The sequence below is a fragment of the Prenolepis imparis genome, unplaced genomic scaffold (assembly GCF_030444845.1).
Source record: "Prenolepis imparis isolate NDT839.2.m4 unplaced genomic scaffold, iyPreImpa1.0 SCAF_8, whole genome shotgun sequence".
Classification (NCBI taxonomy): domain Eukaryota; kingdom Metazoa; phylum Arthropoda; class Insecta; order Hymenoptera; family Formicidae; genus Prenolepis; species Prenolepis imparis.
The window spans coordinates 16832684-16859733 of record NW_028141166.1 but is presented as its reverse complement, the minus strand read 5'-3'; the positions used below and the strand labels follow the sequence as shown (position 1 = coordinate 16859733).

Below are 27050 nucleotides of genomic sequence, written 5' to 3'. Positions count from 1 at the left end.
AAAAATGATATATTTCGTGCCGTTCAAAACGAGATCGCTTTCCTTCTCGTCGCATTTTCAGTTTCCATTTTTCCGCAGCATCGGGACGTCATAAATCTCATGAGAAAGTACTCTCGCGAGTGCTCTCTTACGAACGAACGACGTGCGATGATGATCGAGATGCAGATCGAAAAAATTGGAATAAAGGCGTCTGGGAGTCTCGTGAGACGCGACCCTCGGTCTCTCTGTGTGTGTGTCGCGTGTTCCTGACACAGAATTTCCATCTTTGCCTCATAAATCAAAGTGTCGTCGATTTCGCGACGGTCGTCTGCTCTCCTCTAATCTCTGTTGCAGGTCACCATCTGCCGAGTTTGTGGAAAAGTAAATAATAGCCGAAAAATGTCGGCATGTTTTAAAGAGTTGGGTCTTAAAAACTTTCGACTCTCGGTTCTCTTCGTCTTCGTTCTCTCTTCTTTTCTTCTTTCCATATACCCTGCCTCCTTTTGGTCCGTAACTGTTCCCTTGCTCATGGCAACCTAGAAACTTTGGTAATTACGCGGAATTAAGCTTCTTAAAATTTATAACACGACCGGCTTGACACATTGGCAATATAGGAGGCAAACAGACGATCAAGTGAGAGATGTAAGGGAGAAATGAATTGTTACTCTTTATTTTGAGTACGAAAAATTCGTAAAATATGATTCATTGAAAATAAGAATTTTAGAAAAATTATTATTTTTGCACAAGTTGTGCGTGTATATATAAATCATACATACGATCAAACAGTATAAATACGATTGAAACGTAGGTATTATGTTTTCGCCAGTAATTAATTCATTATGCTTCCAATAATAGCTCGTCTGAAAATCTGAGATACGGTTATTTTTATTCTGATCCTTATCGATTCTCTACGCTATATTATCGGTAAAAGAAAATATAATATAGATTAAATATTTATTTTTAATGTGTAATGTCGTTTATTGTTTCTGATGGTTTTTTTTTTGACGCAGTTTATAATAATTTATATAATAATATGTTGCAAAATAATGCGCGTTTCTGCCGTGAATTTCATATCGGATAAAGTTATAATGCGGAAACAGTTTGCGACGAGCGAGTCGGTGCGCACTGAAATTAATAATAACGCGCACGAGGGCATCCCACACGCGCGTCTGTTGTATTAATTAATATGAAATTCTAGATTGGCAACTGTCACGTTGAGAGCGGAACCGCTTTCTTGTATAATTAATAATAATCCACGAAGCTACCGTAAATGCTTCATTGCGAACTTGAATATATACGCGTAGAATGTAAAATGTCGCTAACAAAATTAAAAGGTAGGAAAAGTTTAGGCAGGAAAAAAATAATTAAAATATGAAAAGAACATCTGGCATAATGCCGAATACATTAATTACTTTGCGTGAATTAATGCTACTTTCTTCTTCTGCATATTTAAAAGAGATTCAAATTTGGGAAATATTAAATCAGTTATGATTGAATTAATAACGATATTTAAATTTTATATTGCGAAGAGAACAGCATCTGTCGAAATTTATAAAAATTTAATTAACTTATAAATTAACTTTGCTAATAGATTATATTATTTATTACCGAACAAAGAATTTTATTAATGTATTTCTATATTTTTAAAAGCTCTTTCATTTTTTTATGTTTTAATCACTAGCGGGGATAATTAACTTTTTCCTAATCTTAGGGTCGAGTATATGTATACCTTACACGTTATTTCACCTGTTTTTTCTATATTTTTTAATTATTTTTCGGAGGACCATTTTGTTAATGTTTTCTCATATTTTTAAACGCTCTTTAATTTTTTAATAAGTTTTAATATTAACGGCGATAAAGTAATTTTTTCGAAATTTTAGGGTCGTTATTTAGATACCATATCATTGGATTATGACTCGTCTTTTTTTAATATATCTACGAAATGATTAACATTTGAAAAACTTTGAAAGATCGTTTAAATTATAGTTATAAAATAATTATGAAATTATAAATTGTAAAACAATTGAACAAAAATCAAGATTCTTAAGATTAAAATTAAGATTTAATCTTAAACTTTAATCTTAAAATCTAATCTTATGATATTGTCAAGGTAACGAATTAATATACAAAAGTTACATGAAAGTTTAAATTGTGATTAATTGCGCTGATCGAAATGCATAATACGCATACGGATTTTGAGCGAATAAATTATTACGTTTTTTTAACTCATCCTGTACATATTACTCCTTTTCATATTTATTCGCGCGGACAACCATGTACCGATAATGCGCTTCGAACACAATTTATTGACGATAATTGACAAACCGGATTATATATCAGGCATCGCGGCTGCGATTATTATCGGCATTTTTCCTTTCTCAATATCACCAAGAATTCGATATCGGCTCGCAACGAACGACTCGATCTAATTAAACTTGCTCGCCGAGAGAGACGCGATTCGTAGTGCAAATGTTTGCAAATAAAAGCAATCTGCCTTCACTCGATATTCAAGAGCTAATCGAAAATAGTCTCACTAACAATAAGTACCGTGTCTATTTCTCTTGCTTTCCTTTATATTCGTACCAATGGTCCAATAATTACTAGTAATCAAAACTGGGATAATTTTGACTTGTGATTTAATGATAGACGATAATAATCTGCATGTGTGTATGCTTATTCTTCGTATGCAACACGATAATTAGCACAAATTACATTTACTTCATATAACGTCGTAAATAAAAATCGAAAAATTTGTTTGATAAAGAAATACATATATATATATATATGTATATTATAGCCATCTTCCTTTCATTTTATTTGATAATAACGCGATTTATCTATGATAAATTTTGTATGCAAAGATCATTATAATAAAATTATTATTATATTATTTTATATAATTATTTATAGTAGTAAGAATAACGTCAAACGTAAGACGCGAGCTTGCTTCAATCTCTGCGAAAGTGCACATTCTGCGAGATGCAATATCAGCGACACAATCACAATTGTTTGAATTTTATCCTTCGTCTTTAGATCTTTAAAAGTATACTTAAAAGTATTCACAAAAGTTATTACATTATTTGCAAATTAAAATTTAAACACTAAATGAAGTACAATCGTATAATAATTGCTTAGCTTTCTTAAAATAATCTTTAAAGTATATCTAATTTCGTATGTTATTATTTTTTACATTTAAAATAATGTATATGTATTATATATAGATATATATTTTTGAAATATTTTTTTTTAAGATTTATTACTAAAAAATATATAGACAGTTTATATTTTAAACAGTTATAAATTGTATACACACAAATCAAATTATGATTATAAAAGAAATTTGTGATTCGTCAAATTCTAAAAATAACTAAAAGAAGCAATCATTTTTATTATATTTTGTACATTTCCGATTATCCTCAAGAGAGTTATTTGGAAGTTTTTCAACGTATATACAATACAATTTATATAAAATTCTATATATCATTATTATATAAACTATAAACATATAATGCGATTATTTCAAACTAAGTAGTATGACCTTAAATAACACCGACAAGAGATGGGCCGCAGAGGTATTTGAATTTTTATCAATGTACCGAAATATATTTGAATTGTTTTCAATATACAATATATATAATTTATATAAAATTTTATATATTATTATTATACAAATATATAATGCGGTTATTTCAAGCTATAAGTAATACGAACTTAAAATAACACCGACAAGAGAGATAGGCCGCAGAGATATTTGAATTTTTTTAATATATGGAAATACTTGAATTTGTTTTTAATATACGATATAATTTATATAAAATTCTATATATTATTATTATACAAACATATGATGCGGTTATTTCAAACTAAGTAGTATAAACTTAAATAACACCGACAAGAGATAGGCCGCAGAGATATTTGAATTTTTTTCAGTAATTTAGTAATAGTAGTAAGAATGTTAATAAATACGCTGAAATATCACTTATTCGATAGTAAAGTTGATTGTAAAGTAAAATTACAAACTATGAAAAATTATGTCACAAACTACGAAAAGTAGTAACAGACAGTTATATCAGACTCTGAAAATTGTAACGCGTTAAAACAAAAATTATTTAGTAAATACAAGTAACAAATAATTAAATAATGTCATCTTTTTATTACGTTAATATAACGTAATAAAAATATAATTTCGACAATGGGAATATTAAGAAAGCTTATCAGCTATTAATAGTAAATTAACAGATATCATTGTTTGTATCATTCTCTTTCTAAAATTTTTTATTTACTCTTGATATAAAATTAATTTAATATCTAACAGATCGATTATATGTTTATTTCATATTTTTATCAGCTTGCTAGAGTAACAAACGTTTGAGAAATTTATGATGCTGACGGCAATATTTGTCAAAAAAATAGATGGGAAAGTTATTTCACGCGTTATTACGATGTGCATTCTTTTCTGAGGTAAACTTTCACAATACGTCCAATAAATCGAGCCAGTTCCTGCTTATCTCGCGTGTGATGCTATCAGACAGTAGCTATACAAGGGCGACGTTACGTCATGCGTGCGAGTTGACTTACTCAGGGTCAATAGGACGCGTCATGAATTGTGACATTTAATATCGCTTCGAGTCAAGGGACGAGATCAGGTGAGTGTCCCAACCGGTATATGGTCCAACTCGGTTTAAGAGCAAATACATCCAAGTCCACTTGGCTAACATTGAATAATTCATAAAGTTCGACCGATGCCGTCAGTGCTATTGAACTGTTCATCACGGGCTATTGATTGGGGTGGCCGCTTTCCGTTCTCTCCCTCTGCCTTTCCGTCATCCACGCATCAGAGACGAATACACTTAGCGAAATGTAACACGTTGCTTAGATCGATCTTTTGTATAGACTCGCTCTATCTTATGCTGGTCTAGTAAAAAAGATTGCATTAAGTTTTAAAAGTCTTATTTAAAACACAAATTTTTTAATATTAACGTTGTTTTATTAATTATTTTAAATTGATTATATAGAGTTACAACCTGATAGAGTATAATGAAGAGAAAGAAATAGCGAGGAGAAGAATACACAGTATTATATATAATCTTGTTAAATTAAATAGAGAATGTATGTACATAAAGAGGAGATGCATGTATTATTATAAAGATAAACAAATGAAAAGTTAAATATATATATATACAGATAATGTTGAAGATACTAGAAATTGTTTGCAAATGTTTGACAAAGTAATTTTATCTCCCGCAAGTAAAATTTATTCCGACGAGAAATCTTGTGAAGAATTTCGATATGACGAAACAAGCTTGAAAATGTCTCATTACTGATTGTTAATAGCGAGTCTTCTGAGATGTTAGTGAATATGAGAACAAAAGGCTAATTGGATTCTATTATCGCGCCATTGATCTCGCAAGAAAAACGCATTTTTTTTTTAAATTCGCGAATAAGATTGTTTGCACACATATGTATATGAGATAATGTGTGTTATTTCTAATTTTTTATTAATGCTTGTGTGCGTATCATATTCGATATTACACGTATAATAATACATTTAATACATTAAAAAAAAATAATTTTTATAAGAGTGACTTAATAAAGGAGAAAATAATTATTCGTACTATAATTATTGTATATATATATATATATATATATACATATATATATTTATTTAACGAAAAGCTGTATATATCTACGTAATTTTTACAATAAAATTTTAAAACTTTTTTAAGAAGAAAATAAGTAACAAAAATAAAGATAATAAAACGAGAGTTACTTGCACTCTGTGCTTACCAATAAACACTCCGAGCGGCTTTATGAATCGCTGTGTGCGCGGCACGGCTTAAGTGAAGGCAAAAAAGGTCCTGTAACAGGTCGCGAGCAATGACTATTTATCAACTCTCTCGCGTCTCTGCAAAGTGCATCGACTGGCAAAAACTCCGCATGTATCTCGGCGCAATAAAGTTCGTCATCGCACGAATATTCGTTCACTGTAGCGCCTGTGCAACACTGCTAAATTGCCCCTTTCCCCCGCTATCTATCTCTCTAAATCTGGATTTAAAGGATGTCACGTGTGTATAAAAAGATTAAAATTTTATCTCTTCTAAAAATTCTATTATATATAGTATGAAGCTCATAGATCATGTAGATCGTAAAGAAAGAAAATTTAGTTTTCCAAATGTTTTCATAAAAAGTACAGACATATTCAACGATTTTTCTGTGTATATCACACTTTTTTAATGTTTTAATTTCAACAATGTCTCTCGGGGTTGTAGCGAGATTTTTGCAGTATTTATTTCTTGCGATTCTTGCGATCTTGCAGGGTGATCTATCTAGCAGGGATATCTACGTTAGTACATAGAGTTAATAGCCAGAACATTTCGTTAAAATTATACTTTTTGGTTGCGGTTTAATGCAATTGGGACTTGTCAGTCTAATTTGACCTTTAGCTTATCGTATTGTTACATCCAATATCATAATTCATAACGTTACGCGATTCGTACTCTGACTAACGTAGATGGATGACCAGATTCCGCAGCTACCTAGATCGTATGGATATATATACAGATATATACGGAAACCGGAAACCTCATCTCCTGCGGCACTTTAGCAACTCCTCCTACATTACTTACTATTATCTATCTGCTACACATCAATCTCAAATGTCTATTCTATCATTCGTGATATACTATAGCAATGACTCTTGGCCCTTACCAATTGTCTCATATTAATATTAAAATAGAATATTAAAATATTAAAATAAATTTTTGATATGAATAATGTCAATTTTTTATTTTTTATATGAAGATAAATTGCATTGCAAAAGCGGAGAAAGCAAACATGTTTTATTAATGCACAGAATTATTCCTCAATTTTTACTTCCTATAAAAATTTCGTCGTATTGCATTTGAGAATATTCAGTTAATAATTCATTTGAACGTGTATGATGAATACGTAATGAAGATTACGTGACGAAATGCAATATCAAGGGATTATGTATTTCTATAGCAATAGATTATTATCTCTATATGCTAATAAAATGGAGCATTAGCTTCTCGTTTTTTTCACAAAATAATATGTTTCGACAAATTAAAATTTCCTTTATAAATTATGAAATATTTCCCTTTTTTCTCGTAATGTATATCTCTAAAAACTTATTTACTAAATTTTTTTTATTAATTTTATTAATTTTTATTAATTTGTAATTTTTATATAAATTTCTAGTAATATCTAATTTTTAATTTTTCTATTAATTTTTATTTTAATATTATTTTTTAATTAATATTTTTAAAAATTTATATTTTTAATTGGCCCAATTTTTTAATATCATTAGTTTTGTAGATTAAAATACATTATTATATATCTATACATATATAATACACTATAACACTATTTTGCAAATATATATAACAGTTTTTTTTTATCCGATACATGTTCTTGGCGCCTTTTTTACTTTTTTTATAAAGTAAGTTTATAGGGATATCATTCTTTTTTATAATATATATATATATATCTTTTTAATGACGGATATGATATTTATGGGATACAGCATCCGACCTGTCTGATACAATATTGATTTGATCCCTGGCACAGTGTTCGATCTTGCAGGATAGAATTTGCATGTGGAATTACAAGGACGCGTTGCTCTGTCACAGTAACGTATAACAAACCCGTATTTACTGTTTGATTGTACGGAAATTGCATCGAACGTTAGCGTATGCATAGTTGACAAACATGATTCCCTAGACTTCGTGGAACTTCGATCCTACGATCCTACGATCTAATAATACAAAGCGTGCTTGATTCTCCGCAGGAGATAATAGCGAATAAATGCGAGTTGAACATTTATTCAAATTGCTAAATATTATTTTAGAACATTATCATATTGTATTTATTTTTCATTTTTAGTATGTATAGTTTGTAAAGATTAGATATTTTGATTTAGCAATACATAACATTTTTAAGTGAATAAAAATTGATAATTATGCATGATTTTCATTATAAAAATGAATTATTTTTTAAAGTTTATTTATCTCTGTTTATTAATTTTATAAATGATTAAAGCATCAAATTATCGAATATTGAAGTATATAGTAATTATGCGTCGTGAATACGTAAATCGTCGGTATGATTACCTGGTACGACTAATATTATTGCCATTAGCAAAGTGCAATCGTAATTATAGCCGAATTTGCCATTTCACTGTATTTATAGTCAATTATAACATTTAAAAATCAGTAAAATAGTAAAGCTAGCGATCGTGTGGGATATTATTGATAAACCGATCTTACGGAAATTTTCTGTTTATAATTATTGATTATCATCTGTTATTATAAGCTCTTTAAAAGTGGATTTATATCACGTTGAAAATAATCAATTTTATTTATATACACAGTGAAATTAAAAAATGCTCTAATACATATGTATTACAATAACGTATTTAATTAATATGTACATATATAATATGTTACATAAACAAAAAAATGTAATATTTAAAAAATATGTAATTCTATATTTTATGTTTGTAAATATTTATATACATGTATATATATATATATATATATATATATATATATATATAATTCTTAACTTACTTTGAACCTGTTAGGTATACAATCATTTCAACTTTAGCTTCCTTTCTTTTATTTTGATGGTTAGGCTTTATATCTCGCGACGATCAGTAACCATAAATCACATTTTCATGTTATATCGCAATTGTTGGAACATCCGCATACATTTTAGCCAGGTGCTCACAAGGGAGTGTAAAAATAATGGCGATAAATTCACGACGAATGACGTTCGCGGTCGGATAGGTCGGCATGGAAAAGTAATTAGCAATAAATTCTCACGGCCTGATGTATAGCGTTCTTCGATTTCTTTATGCTTCATCGGATAACACCCCTAGATGAGGGAGCGGTACATATCCATAACTCTTTAAAGTAGAGCTATTTGAGGATTTTACGCGAGGAAATAAAACAAAGAACTTTCCTTTTATTTTAAGCCTAGAATTTCTATTTTATTTACTTTTTCTTTGTTTCACGAACGCGATTATTCGCAAAATATTTTTTCGGTTGTTGATCTATTGTTTTATTTTTTCTCTTTTTTTATTTAATTTTTTTTTTATTTAAAAAATCGAGAAGTGACAATAGAAATCTCGCACACGTGAATTCAACAATCTCTCTCTCTCTTTAACGGAATTTTTTAAATAACCCAATAGAAGAGGTCAAATTTCAATTTCTGTCGCAACGAACGACTCGTTCTATTGTTTACGAGTATAGTATATCGTATCAATTGCACGATTGTTGCGATTCACTATATATTCCCCGAGCGCGGTTCTCGTGCGTTAAAAATTGGTCAAAGTGTTTCAAATATAGAACGTATTGTCTAACGCAAAAAAAAAAAAAAAAAAAAAAATCAGAATACACGCATGATGGAACACACGCGTAGAATTGACTTCGGTCGTTCTGCATCCGTCGTCCATCATGTAATACAAGAAGATTTGTCAGGGTTGGCTCGATGTTGCGCTCAAGTTACTTGCGATGCATCGTTTCACGATACATCGTTGCATCGCTGCGCAGCCGTATATTACAGACCTTATGATCGCTTACAGTATCCTTTCCCAAGACAAACGATCGAATTTTGAAATAAAAAAAAAAATCTTTTTATCCTCTCATGATAGATAAATCTTCGACGTTTCTCTTCGCCAAAAAGATTTCGCGCGATTCACCATCAGCTCGAGATATGTATAATTTTCGCGAGATATTTCAAATGCGATAATTTATATCGCTCAGGGAGTTTTTAGCGCATTATCGCATAAATGCATTAGCCAACCTGGCGCGAGGAAAACGAGGTCATAACCAGCGTCATAAAAGATATAGCCGATTACGATCCCCGTTGCGCGATGCGCGAAGAATATGAGAGAGGCATATATCAGTAGCGCGAAACAATTTCGATATTTGCGGTATGCAACGGCGATGCGGTTTATGGGTGCAATTCGGCGTGCCACCGTATGTATGCACCGCAGTTTTGTATTTCCGTCTCTTTCGCCGTTTCTCCCCGTCTGGCCAGGCAGTATAACGTCGTACGTACTTTAGCCAAACGATATATCGCGAAGCATAAGGGAGATAAAGCGTTAATAAATTATAAAATTTCTTTGGTGCATCGTTAATTCAGTCTAAACCATCTCTAAAATATTTGTGTAAAATTACATGATTATGCTGGGTTTTTTTTTCCGATCCAGCATAATCATGCAATATTGCTTTTATGTGGAAGAGATTACAGATTATATGTAATTTTATATAAAATATATATTTTCAGGATTGAAAATATTCCACTGAACATAGAATTACACATACGAAATGTTAGTAATGCTATAAAAGTATAAATGCTATAAAATAATGTTATAAATAAAATGGATAAAATAAAGTTCTAATAAAGTGAAAATACTAAATTTTAAATTACAAGTGATTTTTGCATAAAAATAGTAATTTTACTGATATTTTATATATATTTTACATTAATATGTATTTTTACTTTAAAAATTATGGAAAAAAAAATTACAGTGATAATTAAGTAATTTTTCCAGTTTTGAACAAATAATTTCCATGTAAAAGTACATGAATTTTTTTCAATGATCAAGGAGACGATATTATAATATATAGTTTTTGTCGAATGTGATTCTGTATATAATAAATATCAATGTCGATTAGGATAATATTGTCCGTTCGAGCGAGGGTTGAAATTTTTCGCAGCGAAAAACTTTTGCGTGTCGGTTTCCGGTCAACCAGTTTCGGTCAAAGCTTTCGGGACGAGCTGACCATAGACGAGTCGGAAACAATCTATCTCTCTATCGTTCTATTCCTATCTCTCTATCGTTGAATATGCGCAATGTAACGTTTCTATTCGCGCGATTAAACATCCTCGTCGTGAAACCGAATTTCGAATCGATCGCCGGCTCTGATTTACGATTGTGCTTATTCACGGTTTTCAATTCACGCGTTAATCGCGCTCTTTATCGCGTGGAATGAACTATTTTATTACATGCTATCATGCTTTCCATCGGTGGTCTCGGATAGATTGGTTTTAAATTAAAAATTATGTCCTGCAAATATATATCGTTTCGCACAATATAGCACATATTATATATTTCTCTCTAAATCTCTATTTTCTCTTCTCTTTACGGGGAAAAAAATATTTAAAAGAATTTAATAAGAGATTGCGTTTCGTGTGTATATTTATGCTGGTATTTGTCTATTCTTTGCTCTTCGTACTGAAGGTGACGTAAAGTGCCACAGGAAATTCTGTTAGGGCTTCTCGGAGCGTTCGATGGCCTCAAAGTGACCTCTCGCGTTTGGTACAAGCGCCCTTTTAGCGGTGCAATGCCGCCCTCGCGTAAATTGAAATTCTCCGTCGAATCGCCGGAGCGACGTCAAGTGCCGCATATCCTTTGGCGAAGATAGCGGAGAGACAGCGAATCGTAGGGCGTTCCATCGGAAATCGACCGTCAGACAGGCGTCACTGGATGGCTTTGTGATTCGATTGATTTTCGTCTGGCGATACGCAGATGCGTGATGCAATAGACGAGATCGAAGGTCGAGATTCCTATCGAAATGAATAGCTATCGAGGTTGCGCGAAATGCGTCCATCGGTGGAATATCGCGCAATAATATTGAGATATTGCCTCGTCTCACATTTGACAGCACCGTCCTCATCGTTCAAATCATCGATAGAGCTATGAATACGACTGTTGAAGCATTCGGCAATCCCTTCAGGATGCCGTTTATGAGATCCAGCGACGAGTCTTTCGAAAAATATATTGTATAGAGTCATAAAAAGAGTCATGGAAGGAGAAAAAGCCTTCACTGATCAGACAGAAAGTATTCATCATTTTCTTTTGATTAATTGATTATAAAACTTATACTTTAAGATAAGAGATAAAAATAATTAATTTAATAATAATAATAATATATTGGAATAATAATTTTAATTATAAGGTAGTAGCAATATTTTATGAATATGTATGGCAAATATATTCAATAATACGGACGCTTTTAGCATTACCGTTTACGTTACTTAGTATGCTGTAACCGCAAACAGGATATCATTAATATCGTAAATTTGCCGATCGAGTCCCCATACGCGGTATTAACAGATCAATAAATTTTGTACAAATGAATTAATTCTCCAGCAGTGCAATCGACCTCTGTCCAGCTATTAAATTTTTCGCGGACGTGTTATAACAGCTACGATATTTTTGCTTTCGTTCGATTATTTTCACTTCACTCGATAATAATTTTTTCTACCGAAGCACAGCAAACGTCAATGCGGAAAAACTCGTTAGCCCTTCGACGGCTATTACGTCAGCGTTATTTACAATGGATGTTGCGGCTGCTGTAAATTACATTCGTGTACAAACTTTTTTTTATTAAAAAGGAAACTATTTCACTCGAGAATTATATTCGTGATTTATTAAAAAATATACAATAAACAATTATCAACTGGTAAATAATTATTTTAAAAAAATTAACAAATAGTATGTGTATAGAAAAATAACGTATTAGATTTCTTGTTTCTCTAAGATTACATGTAACTACTGATTGGGCGATACGTGATTTATATTATCTACTTACGTCTGACAAAAATGAATTGAAATTACTTATAAAGCAGATATTCTCCTTAATTTCAGAAAGCAAACAAATAAAGCTAGAAAATTATCACAAAACAAAATACACAGAGCATAATTTATAATGCAGCGCAGCACAATGCAAACGCCAAGCGTGGTACCAAGAAAGTTTGAAGTACGTAAATACTGAATCAAGTTCGACGCAAATGTTTTCCGTGAAATGATGTTAGAGCGACTCACGAAGTCCTAAAGGAAATTCAAGCGAGAAGGAGAGGATAGGCAGAGGGAGGGATTTGAGGACGTGTTCTCGTTCCGACCGTATTAGGGAATTGCTCTTCTCTGTACTGCGCTGCATCCAGCGTGAATTAGAATGCTGCGGTGACGCAGCCGTGAGTGCGCGTATTACCGGCATTAGTGTGTGCCGCATTGCTTCGCAACTGGTTAGACCCAATTTAATGCTCTGCTCGCTTACTTTGGGTTTCAGATCTGGACACGATGCTGTATGGCTACACTAATAGCATATACGTGCTGGACCACACGCCCGAATCCTTGCCGGTGAGTACAATTCGGCGCGTAATGAGCCACTTAGCCGCAGCTGTTATTGCGATCGGCTCGTGATCCGCTCCGGAGAGAGGATGTGATGCCTTCTATAAATCCCTATAGTTCAAATAATGTAAATCGTTGATCATTGTAATGAGTAATGATATATGTATTGTTTCACATTTAAACTGTAACGATTTATGATCGTCATATATGTCTTTAAATTTTGATAAGATAGATAAAATAAATAATTAATTGTACTTATAATAGTTGTTTAACAGCTGGATTATGATTTACACAAGTAGTGATATGATGACTATATGTTATTTATGTTAACAAATTTTTTTATGGCTTAACTTACGTCCATATTTGAGGAAAATTAACTTGGCAAACAAGCTATCGCCAATGCAACATATAATCAGACCATTAACCGCAAACGACGTTGCAGAACGCACAGTTTACCATAACTGTTATCGTCGTGATTATGTAAATCTATAAAATCCTATAGTCGGAATGATAAACAGATTAGATAACAGTGTAAACATACGAATAATACCAAATTGCACTCTGTCGTTAAAATATTATTTTTATCTAATTGTAAGATTAATTACATATAATGATAAAAATTAATTATTTGAAGATGCGATAATTTGCACATGTAATTAGGAAAACTCCAATCTTGTAATTTATGTATGCAAACTAAGCAATTATTTGGCATCTATTATTCCACGTTCTAATGGATATGATTAGATTCATCAATTATTGTCATAATTGTATAGCCAAACTCGGTGTTGTACTATGCATAATAACATGAGTTTCAATCTCGATAACTGATTAATCGAATATTCGTGACGTAATTAATCGAACAATCGTATAATTGTAATTTCAAAAATCACGTAAAACTTTATGGGAACGATAGTATCTAATAATATTTAATTACGTACGATTTATTAAATCAAATTATTAAATTATAATTAAATTTGATGACGAAAAGAAATACGTTGATATTATTACTAATCAGAGTATGTATAACGAATTTTTATTTTTTTTAATTATGCGTGTTAAATTATGCGTTATAACCAATCACGAACCTTATTCATATTCCTCAAAAATTTGTTGGTAAATGGCCATTGTTATCAAATTACCATTCTAGAACAGTTTATGATACAAATCAGTTTAGAGACTGTTAGGTGGATTTGTATGCATTCGTGTAGTCACTCATAGATAATATTAATTACTGTAACATACATGAAGCAGGAATTATTATGATTAATATATAAAGGCGTATAATTTACTACTACTATAAAATATTATTATATATTATTAAATTAAAACACTCATCGTTGGACGTAAAAAATTGCGATTATTTGTGCAGTAAATAAATTTAAATAAATAAATAAATATATATATATAAAACAAGATATAATATAAATATATAGATAATCATTTTTCATCAGATATTTCATAAACAAAATTATTTGATTATAATCTATTACATGTATGTAAATTTGTTATGACTTGTGTAAAAGAAGTTTTTAGCAAATTTTCGGTAAGAGTAATATGTAAATGAAAGAATATTTCAATATTTTCTTTTCCAAACCACATAAAATTATTTTAAACTTTATGTTTAAAACGTACTTACATTAACTTACGTTAATTAAACGTTTAATATTATAAAGGATATTATTTTAACAGAGATATATTATTATGACAGAGGTAACATTATTGAAACATTTATACGTTATTTCGCGACGCATTTTGCATCCTCGCGAAAACAGTCGTCATAATAATTGTCACGAAAACAGTGCCTATCATAATCGCGTCCTCAAACAATGGCACAAACGCGTAAATTGATACAAACTCGATCGTACCACAACAATATGTATTATGATTCGAATAAACTATTGGCAATAGCGACATCATACACATGATTATTAAACGTGATTACAATACATTCGGGAATGTTCCGCAGATGTTGTAAAAGACTGGCTAAACGTGTTGTCCTTCGTGATGGGACAATTAATATGATAAACACACACATTTCCGTTCTCGATAAAAGTTTATTTATTTGAATTTCCACAGCAGCTTTAGCAATTTTATTTTGCATTAGTCGGCGCAAAATCGTCGAAGATGTAGCGTTCACGCGCGAGTTACTAAAATTATCAGAGACATGCAGGTAAAAAAAGAAACGATTTGTAATTTACACGAAGTGATCCGCTTATCGAAGCGTAGGAAGATGCATTAATTAAGTGAATGTCGCGTATCCGTATCGATTTAGTTCTTTTAATGCATCGTTATCTCATATATATTTGAATTAGAGTGTTTCATACATAAAAATGTTTTATATAAGTTTATATATGTACATAGCATTTTTTATTTCTTCGTTGAGAGACAGAAATATATATCAGTAATTCTATAAAAAGAAACTAGAAATCATGATGACGATATATTATAATCAAATGTTATATAATCGCAGATGGATTTACTAGAATCCTCTCGTAAATTACTGTCAACAATCCTGTAGAATCGCGGATAATACCTCCGCCATTCGCACGTGACAATTATCCTCCCCCGTGGAAACACAAAGGAGGCGGATCACCTCGGTCGTTACGATCAAGATACGTGCAAACTCGGTGTGTAAGGGGGCTTAATAAAAATCTCGGTTTCAATAAAAAACGGATTTGCCACGCGCGAACTTTATTAATTTTGACCGTGTAAACGCACGATGTCGACTCGCGGTATTATATAATCGACTAAACATTCTGAACTAATAACGTTCTCTCATTACTTGGTCCATCGGCATGATGAAACGAACATATGTAATTATCCTGTTTCGCAAATTGTCCTGTGTGTCTCTCTTATGCGCGAGCTTTTACTCAGCTTCTCTCCTCTCGTCCTCCCCGTCCCTTTATCGAAAGTTTCCCACAGTCCCTGTCGGTATTAATTAACTTAATTAACTGGATTCTCTTAATTAGCGGTAGCTCTCTCTCTCTCTCTCGATGGTCTCTGTTGACAACGGAATTACAATGGGAGGTGCTTAACGGAGGTGCAGAAGAGAAAGGGGGGAGGAGGAACATTGCGCTATTGAGCGAGCAAGATGTACATGTATTATATTATCGTTGATCCTCCGTTAGGGAATGATAAACGATAATTCTGAAGAAAAGACCGGAAAAGCTCATATGCGAGTTACGGACAATGAGAAGCATTTACTGGTGTTTAATGATGTTACGTTGCGCTGCGCGGGAAATATTTATTGTTGACACAGAAGGGAATAAAATCGCAAAATAATCCGGCACATTCGAGATGCGTTCCATAAATTATATTCCGACGATAGCTTTATATGCAATATAATGTTGATATAACGGCATCGATTCGATATTTAGAAAATTGATGTACGTTAATGGAAATACACGAGGGGAAGATTTATCGAAAAGCTATTTTCGTTAACGCGGACTTATACAATGAGAGCTATCGTATTTATTATCATCACAATATTCATACTTTTACTTTTAATACGTAACATTGAATAATAAAGAGACGAAATTCCATTTTATATCAATCTCTCTTTATATAAATTAAAAAGCTTTCTTCTGAATTACCATAAATATATTTACTAAAATTGTTATATGATAATATAGTCGCAATATTAATATTTAATTGGTGTACTCAAAAAATTATAATAAAAAATTAATTCCAATCTATATTATATCAACAACGATCTTGCTCCACTTTTTAAACTTTCTGGCTTCCTTTTTTAACTTTAGCATAGTTTTTGATTTATAAGTTTATTGTCGGTTGATAGATGCAAAGAACGATTTGTGGATAATTAAATTAGCCGGGATAAATCGAATCTGTCATCTCTATAAATTATCGATTGCTTTTTTTTCTTGCAATGTTCTTGTTTTATCTGATTTTCTATCGGCTGTTTACATCCAATCAATACTTGAAGTTAATTAACCAAAGCGCATCGGAAATTTGCACGAAATTCAATCTCCGAAACTTGCTAAACATTTGATTTTATTGAATAATTAATTTTTTCAATGAGATAAATATTTCATTAATCGATCGAATGGAATTGGAATTGGCATTGGAAAATGAATGAATAAGAATAAGATTTTGTTTACTAATAAGAGAATTAGAATTTAAAATATTATTGTTAAAAAAGTTGAAAAAAAATCCATTTTTTTAATAATGTGTTATTTATTTGAGAGAGACTGTAGTTCAATATATTTGTGGCTTCCAACGGACTGAATATAATATATTTCTTTGCTCGATCTTATAAGAAGAAGTATATAGTGAATAATATATCGCGGTTTATATCATGCAGTATATTTTTCAACTAAATATATTATTTTACAGCACACACGCGAACTTCTTTCGTAGAATCCGTTCTCTCGCGGCGAAAAAGTCTTCGTCAGTTCTATCCAAGTCCGCTCTTTCGACTGGGTTATCTATCAGTGTTGAAGGATGCGAGAAAAGTTCACGCGCGGCTGAAAATATATAGAATGACAGGATATGCGTCCCGAGGGACCAAACCGAGATCCCCTGTCTTCTTCTGTACATTTGGTACACCGAATCAGCTTGGTGCTTGTTATCGTCTACCATTTCATCCCTTTGTCATTTGCCATTAACTTCTTTTGTCCGCTGTCAACTATCCTGAAGATGACGTTTCCTTTAGGCGTCGCCATTGAACACGATAAGATAAAAATCGTGCCATCGTCGCCGTAAAAGAGAAATGGCCTTACGGCCGAAAATATAGTTTTTACTTCCCGGGATATAATCGCTCGAGACGGTGGCGGTAAAGGATTAAGGATGTTTTCTCCTTTAAGAATGGTTTTTTATTTATTCTTTTTAGTAGATAATATTAAAGGTGGGTGAGAGAACCTCGCGCGAGCGAATAAAATGATCAACTGTTATTTTTGTGTTAAATCTCAGTGCAAAAAATTTTCGACAATATTTTAGCTTTCTCTTCTATCGACAAATTTTCCCAAATATGATAAACTTTGAGTGCAGTTGAAATATTTGTCGCGAATCACAATTATATGTTTGTTTTTGTGAAAATTATTATCAGGAGTTTACGTCACATTAAACAAATAAATGCTAAAATTCTCTGTTTTCTATGCATGAATATACTCAACTGCAAAAATTTATTATTTTGTATAATTATCGCCAAATTAATGAGATATAAATGCTTATCAGATAGATATGATGTATCTCTTTGTTTTGTTGCATTGAGATATTAATACATGTACAAAATATTTTACGATAAATTAAATTACGATCTCATTGAACGATAAACAAATATAATTGCATGCTTTTATTGAAGTTCCTGGTGACATTAATGTACTGACATTTTCGTTAAAGTTACGCTAACCGCATCTCTCTCAATAGGATACTCAACAAGAAGACAAGATGTATATCCTACTGACAAAGGAGTCACTCGAGTGCTTCTCTCCTGTGTGTTTCACCATGAAACTTTCTAGCAGGATGCAGTTCGATCACTATTAATCAGAGCAGTAATTGAAAGCCAGTTGCTCTCAAAGTTTATGATATATTGAAATGAAATTTATATTTACATGAATTTAGTGCGACGCTTTATTTTTTAATATTTGAGTAGAAATTACAAAAAATATATAATATTTTTTGTAATTTCTATTATATATATAAAAGAAAAGAGTAGGAGAGAAAAAATATGTTGATACATTTTTTAGGATTTTTTGCACTTTAAATTACTTGATTTTAACGGTAAGATTAAGTTGGTCTATCTATGAGACGATTTACGATGGTAATTTCATTTAACCATCTTACTGGATTATTGCAAGAATTTATTGCGTTCGCCTGATAGGTGTAATACCTTCCGCAATCCGAAATAACGCGAGATCATTTAACAAATCCTAGTTGCATCGAATGTGGTATCTCGCTGGCTTTTCCAGGAAGTTCTATTTTCCTCCTTGAAACCTTTCTAAACGTTGGCTGAGATACATTAAGCGTGGAGCTTAAATCGTTCCGACCGCAGCTCGTAGACGAAGCTTGCTGCACTCGCTAAGAGCGCATCTTGCATTTTAGCAAAAGTTCTCAGTGTTGCAGTTGCAGTTTGCAACGAGCAGTCTGCGCTACGGAGATAGAGTGCTTTTAAAATCGCGCGATTTTCGTCCCGATTTCGCTGATCGCAATTATATAGTTTCAATGAGATTTTCAGCAAACTCGATAAAAGTCTTTTTTAACGAAAATTTGACAGAAGCAGACAATAACGGAGAACGCAAAGCGCATAATTACTATTTTTTTTCGACGTACTTAAATAATGATATATGTATATCGACGCAAAAGTCGTAAAGTTTAAGTAAGAGCGGAAAATTTACGCGCGGAATTTAAGACGGAAATCGAGATATCTGTATTCAAAGTTCTTCAACTTCTCAAGTCGAATCCAATTATTCGGTGCCAATTATTTTCTTCCGGTGAAACGATTCGGCTATCGGTCGATATAAAAGCGTTTTTTTTTTTATTACACGAATACGTTCATTTCAGCGAGAGATTTTTAATGATGTACGCAATCGAGTAAACAGTTCTTTAAATATTATCGTCATCTAAATCTGTCGTTGGGTTTTCAGTATTCATTCGTATTTTGCGCGCGTGAACATTTTCCTTTATAAAGAGTGATAAAAGATCGTACGTTGTGTGTTTGATATTTTTAATGATATGCTTGCAATTTGCTTCTGACTGCAAGGAACGAATACATACAGACTACGATTAAAATATTTTTTCAAATGTGGAAGTTTGATCATTACCAGCAGCTTTACAAAGTAAAACCCGCGGAATTTTAATAACGTGTCTATATTCATACTTTCCGAAATATACTTTATACTGCAGAAAGATAAAATTGCCGCAGAATGGTCTACATTTCTACGCAGTATATATATTCATCGAGAAAGTGTATTATTAAAAAATCATATTCCAACACGAGAAATTTGTATAGTCAGGCAATTTTAATAACGTCTCGAAGATAAAAAATACGGAAGGATACCATTATGCAATTTTTATTTTATTATAGAATTTTATTTTTGCAAGAAATGCTGAAAAATAATGTTCACGAACATCGCGTTTAGAGCGCAATAATTTTAATAACATATGTCGTATCCGGGATATCGTATTTCTACCATTTCAGAGTTATACAGCACATTTCTCGTTGTCATAATACTTGTGCATTCGCCGTTGTTAGAAAAGTCTTTCGCCCGAAGGCGTGTCATGAATAGGGTTCTCGACGATCCGAAACGAATGGGATTTCGGAAAAGGAGATTTTCATGAGAGAGTGGTATCTTGTTAGACGAGCAGAACTTCTTTAGTTCTATAACGAGCACCGTTTTTATGCTCCGCTGAACATTATCCGTGTAATTCAAAATTACATTGTATCTTTTATAATAAAGCTTAACCGCCGTCTTTTAAGTTTCTAAAAGAGAAACGCGAATATAACAGAATTTTAAATTATCTAAAAAAAAAAGACAATATATATATTATATATCTTTGACAAAATACTTTCTTTATAAATGTCGTGATAAGAATTTTGATAATAAGATGTATAAATAATATTTCTTATTAACCGTCAATGCTGTGTGCGTTCTGACTTCAGATATAAATTATGTGTATAGCATTTCCCCTAATTAGCGGACGTATGATCGCAGGACATGGATATGCTGCAACTGTTCGCGTCTCCAGCAGGTCGAGCGCTGCTTACGAGCGACAATCGGCCAAGGGGATCGACGTCGACTTCCTCCTTATCTCGAGAATCCTCGTCGAGGCTGAAGAGCGGCAGAAGATCATCGGGCACCGTCAGCGCACCAACGTCGCCACCGAGACGGCGAAAATCGAGCGCGGAACTCTATAAGGAGGCAGTTGAGATTCTCGGCCTCACTTGCTCATTAACCGATAGTTGCCGATGCATCGATTGCCAGGTAATTATTCACGATTAAAACTCTCAACGCATTGCTTTAACACTTTCTATCTTTCATATGATAGTTGAAACTATTGAAAGCGAGAACTCTTAATTATTTATGAATTTACACGAATTCTTAATTATTTATGAATTTACATGAAACATCAGCATGATGGTACATCAGCTTTACGCCAGTGTCTAATTTTAAAAAATCTCTCAGTAATTCTTAAATCTTAAATCTTGAATTAAGATTTCTTTTGGAATAGAATATGCTTGACAAATTACATTGTCGTAACTTTTCATAGCTTAACAAAGTCATAGGACAAACTTGGCAAGATGCTTTAGTAATACACTCACTCCAAAAAAACCGGTACACTTAAAATTTGGGAAAAAATTATCAAATTTCAAATGATAATAACTTCGTAAATAATAAAGATAGAAAGGTTTGTAAAAAACGAAAATAAAGCTTGGAATCTCTACTTTAAGAATCTATTCATTTTAATGTTGCGAGATAAATTTGTTGAAAATGGCGGATGACAAAACGAGAGCATGCAAAATTGAAAAATAATGGTCCGAGTTCGCCACGGCACACGGCGTGAGTCAAATGTCGTAACTTAATAGGATAAAAAGCATATGATAGTACAAAGTCTCCTCTTTAAAATGCTTTTTTAATCATCTCGATACGATGATTTTTCGCTGAGATATTCACATTTGAATAAAAAGGCAACTTTTTACTTTAAATGCGAATAACTCTGCAAAAAATCATCGTATCGAGATGATTTAAAAACCATTTTAAAGAGGAGACTCTGTACTATCATATGCTTTTTATGCCATTAAGTTACTACATTTGACTCACGCCGTGTGCCGTGGCGAACTCGGACCATTATTTTTCAATTTTGCATGCTCTCGTTTTGTCATCCGCCATTTTCAATGAATTTATCTCGCAACATTAAAATAAATAGATTCTTAAAGCAGAGATTCCAAGCTTTATTTTCGTTTTTTACAAACCTTTCTATCTTTATTATTTACGAAGTTATTATCATTTGAAATTTGATAATTTTTTCCCAAATTTTAAGTGTACCGCTTTTTTTTGGAGTGAGTGTATATTGTAGTTGCAAAGTTAGACTTTCTTACATGTTACATGATATTCGGTACATTTACTTATATAAACATTTTATTTCAACCATTTTGCAAATTGGCAATTAAGAATTCTCTATTTAGATTATTAACCGAGAAATGTTGAATTCAATTAAAATTCAGTTATTTTTTTAAACCAATTATATCGTGTACGTGCTGCAGACACAACAACGCAATACGGACAATAGTCGCGCAAATAAAGTCGATACTAGCTAGTTTGTGTATTAATTGGATAGCTCTGTTATGGATTACTCGTCGCGGAACAAAACTTTTTGCTACTTTATTTTGGCTCGCACTTCTGGGTTCGTTAGTTTGCATCGTTGCAATTGGAAAATTATTATTCTATTAAAAGTAACAAGACTTGTTACTTTAAATGTAAATTTGATTAACTATATACAATTTTTTGTTAAAATTCCAACTAAATCTTTAAATTAACTAGGAATATAATTAATTACATTTTTTTCAAACTAAGTTAGACATTTCAAAATCATATTTCTATTTATATTAAAATAAAAGAAAATATATAATTTATATATAAAATTTTATAAAAATAATATGTATTATTGCATACAATTAAAAATAAATATATTAATTAAAATAAAAAACTACTTCACAAAAAAAATATTATAAAGCATGCTTTATATATAAATTCGAATCAGTCTCACCTCAAATAAATTGTACTACTCCAGTTTAACGTTAATAGGTATTCGTTTGTTTTTTTTTGCGCAGAGCAACTACTTCAACTGCGAAGACGATTGTGGCGATGCAAGTACAGAATTGGCAGCAGGCACTCCCATTTTATTGGACCACGCTCTGTCGCATCATCTGGCTGTGTGTTCCATACAGTAGCAGGCGACCAGCAGACAAAGACTTCGAAATCGGCCCTCTGTTAATCCGCTCTGCCACATATTTCAAAAGAGGAGAATGACGTCAATGGCGTGTTGACTTCTTCCGGCAATTACGTAATATTCGCGTTAAAATCAGCGGAAATCAGTGAGACTGAGAGCGAACAGAGTGGCAACGATATTACACAGCAATCGAACATATAACGGGGAAATTTATTTTTTTTTTGTTCCGTATAGAGTTCATGCAAATATATATATATATTCGCTTGACAAATAATTTATTTAACACTTAAACGATTGGACGATTATTTGCTCAACAGTGTTCATCGGATAAACGCAGAATTGGACTTTGCAGATAAATCTTTTCATCCAAATACATCCCGATTCAATTGCTTCGTAATAATACATCATGAATATCGACGAATTTATAACGTAAGTGATAATAAAGTTGATCTTTGGTACTATTTATTATTTGAAAATGTTTCATATTATTTGAGTAGCACAACGACTTTCATGTTCGTATTTTCAAAAATTCAATTTAAAAAAATTGCGATCAAAAACGACGAGAAAGTACGGTTCAAAAATTAGATAAATAAAACTATGCCAAATAGCGCCAAATTTACGATAGAATATCTTAATTAATAATTAGTCTGCGCCGCATTTGGTCATCCATCGGATAAACGTATCGATACTATTTAATCGAATCGCCCATACATGCGCGGTATATGAATTCTATTATATTATACATACATGTGTATATGTGTGTATACAAACGGGCATATTTATATTTACACGCTATATGTTTTATTATTAATATTTACTTAAGATTCTAGCGAAATGCCATTGTTGAAAAGTAAAATGCTCGTAGCTAGATAAAAAAAGAGATAATCCAGGTGGTGGAAATAATTTCGAAGTTATGTATAAACTTTACATACGCATACGTGTCATGAAGTTGATTATGTGTTCGATTAAGTTTTCTAAAGTAAATCTCCTTCTACTGAGAACTTCACGTTGAGTTAAGGAGACGCGAGTAACGATATTAACGAGCAGGTTTCCTCAATCTTCAGAACGTGCATTGCGCGAAAATACAATGCGATTGCAATGTAAAACAATGTCTTGTTGATATATCTTTTATGTAATCTCGTTACATAAAAATGTATTTTTCGTCAAACAATTAAATAATTGCAAACACACAGAAGATTGAGGATACTTTTCGTAGCATATAATTGTAATTGTAATTATAAGCGATGTAATGATAACCAAAATGTTAGGCCTGAATTACGTTGCGCACTTCGAGTTGAATGAGAGAATATTAACGAAATCAAACATCGTTCTCGCCAAGAAAAGAATTTTAAAAAAACTTAATATACCGAAAAACAGAATTATTGAAGAAGGTCAAGTGCCAAATAACTCGTTGCTAAGCTTGCCAAATAAATAATCGAATTGTTAAGGAAACTTTCGCGTGTGTATGTTGATTAAAACGTTGCGCTATATATTCGAACACTCCGATACAATTTTATACCAAAAACTGGAATAAAATATTTATTTCCAGATTTAATCTAGGAATCCGCGCGATAAACATTCCACTCGCAAAACTTTTCGGCTGTGTATGACATTTTTAATTTATTCAATATCATATGGCGTTTTATTGGATCATCGCACACATTCTGTCCCTTAAATTATATAATTATACAATACTGTATCTTTTAAACATTTTGTAACTTTTAAGGTTTTCTAAAAAGTATTAAAAAATTGAATTCTAAGCTATATTTATAAATAAAGGGATTATGAAAATCTTATTTAAGCAAAAGATATAAACGATGAAGACGCTACCACAATTTATATGCATTTTTATCCGGTAAAATCAATTTTACAGTGCTTAATTATACACGATTTAACATTTCGAGTTTATATTTAAATGTTTTATTCCTGTTAATTGCATTTTACGTGTTAATTATTCCCCCTATAATTTTATTTCTAATTCAATTAAAAATTTTCATCTATTTATATTATTTAAACAATCTGTGTAGTATTATTAGATAAGTTCTAGGTGAGATAAATCTAGTCTCTTGCTCGTCCAAAAAAATGTGCATATAGTATGGAACAATTGAATTCTTACGTAAAAGTGAATATGAGATGAAATTCATCACTAGAACAAAATAGAGCGCGATATATAATTTTTGTTTTCAGAATTTTATAATTTTGCAAAAAATTGCAATCTTACTACTATCATCATGTTTTACGACGAGACAAGCTGTTGATGTAGATGCAATAAGTCATGAACATCAAGATTCTTCTGATTCGATATTAAACAAATAGGTTTTGTGTTCATTTTAATCTATCTACAGCCATCGCAATTTATTGCCATTGTGATTAAAGTCATGCAAATAGAGAATCTTTCTGAAAGTGATGTAATTTCTTTTCAGATGTGAAAAAAGGCACAACTCTGCGAAATCGTCACCGAAGAGATAATAACTGTTTTTAGTGATTGACCTTTTCATTAGAAAAACGCTCTAAAAACTACATTTGTAGATTTTATACAAATGTCACATAAAATTAAAGTAATATAAGTCAAGTACATGCAGAATCTGTGCATCATATTATAATTTTCGTCAACTGTAAAGAAAAGATTAAGAATCTCTCATTTCAGTGATGTAATGAGCAAGTTTTTATCATGCTGGAAAATGTCTAAAATAAATGATCGATTATACCAGATGGCATTTTCTTCTCCGTGCATTAATGATTGATTGATCAACGGCGACGGATACCAAATGACATTCATTGATGTACCTTTTTTCACTCCAAGATGATTATTTATCTTCATTAAGAAGGCGCGCTTTAGCAAAGTGTTGGTATGATTGAGATATTATTACTAATGTTATTAGGTATAGATAAGAAGAAAAGGAGCAATCTAAGTAGATGCAAAGTGGGAGAAAGCCGCGAAATTAAAATCCAATTTTTATGATTAATGTATCAATTAAGATATTCTGTGAAATCTAATTTACTTTTTTTCTAATTTTGCAGACGATTGTGGGCATATATAAAAAATTTATTATTGTTATGTGTATGTACATTTATATGCAGAGTATTATTATTCTTAAACATGTTTAGTATAAAATTATTTTTATTATAATTATGTATGTATACATAATATTATTGCTTGTAGTCAAGATATATAAGATTATTAATATTTTGTATTTAGGGCTTTCTTCCGTATACATCCGCAGTCAATCAAGTTTTAGAATGCACGTCCGTTACATCGGATTGGCTTCTTCTCATCGACGAAAGTAACAGCGCAATTAATAATCTTTTCAAATATATTTGAGAGCCGCGAGAAATCTCGCGAGGGTATGTAATGCAAAATCTGTGGCTTCTAACTATTTTATAGTAATATAAATAGCGAGGAAAAATACGACAAGATCCTCGCGAGCAGCTGCGGCGTACTCTTGAATAAGACTATTATTAAAGTACGATACAATATACTTGACTCTCGTTTTAATATACTGTGTACATTTTTAATTGTCCTTTGACTTCCTTTCACACATCCTGTACTTGCAATAAAACATTTTTTAATCTCTAAAAATCTATTTAGAAATCTATATATATAAATATATTTAAAAATATATATATAAATCTATATTATATATAAATTTATTTAGAATCTTTTCCTCGGTAGTAAAATTTATACGCACAAAAATAATCGTATATCAATAAAGACATATTTCTGTTTAATATAATTCAATAATAAATTTATTATAAACAAAACTGTTTCTATAAGAACAAACTATATTATTAGAAATATTATGTTTAAAAATAGATTTCTATAAAATATTAACTATACAGATTAGTTTTATGAAGTTTTCTACATGTGTTTTAAAACTTCTGCAATAAAATTTCTGCATTTTTTATTATTTCCGCAAATACCTAATGTGTTGACAGGCGTTATTATTTGTCTTTCTCGCGCAAAATTGACACTTTCTTCTCTCTTATCTTTTGGTGATAAAAC

General features: G+C 31.5%; 1 protein-coding gene across 2 annotated transcripts in view; it reads left to right on the top strand.

Moving 5' to 3' along the window:
* LOC145939511 (uncharacterized) overlaps positions 1-26543 on the top strand; it is a 138109-nt gene extending 111566 nt beyond the window's left edge. For both annotated transcript variants that reach the window (XM_083043853.1, XM_083043852.1), the window contains exons 9-11: positions 13080-13150; positions 20812-21081; positions 22929-26543. In XM_083043853.1, coding sequence (XP_082899979.1) covers positions 13080-13150; positions 20812-21081; positions 22929-23048 — 461 coding nt within the window. In that variant the 3' untranslated portion in view covers positions 23049-26543. The remainder of the gene's footprint in view (positions 1-13079; positions 13151-20811; positions 21082-22928) is intronic.
* The last annotated feature ends 507 nt before the right edge of the window (positions 26544-27050 follow it).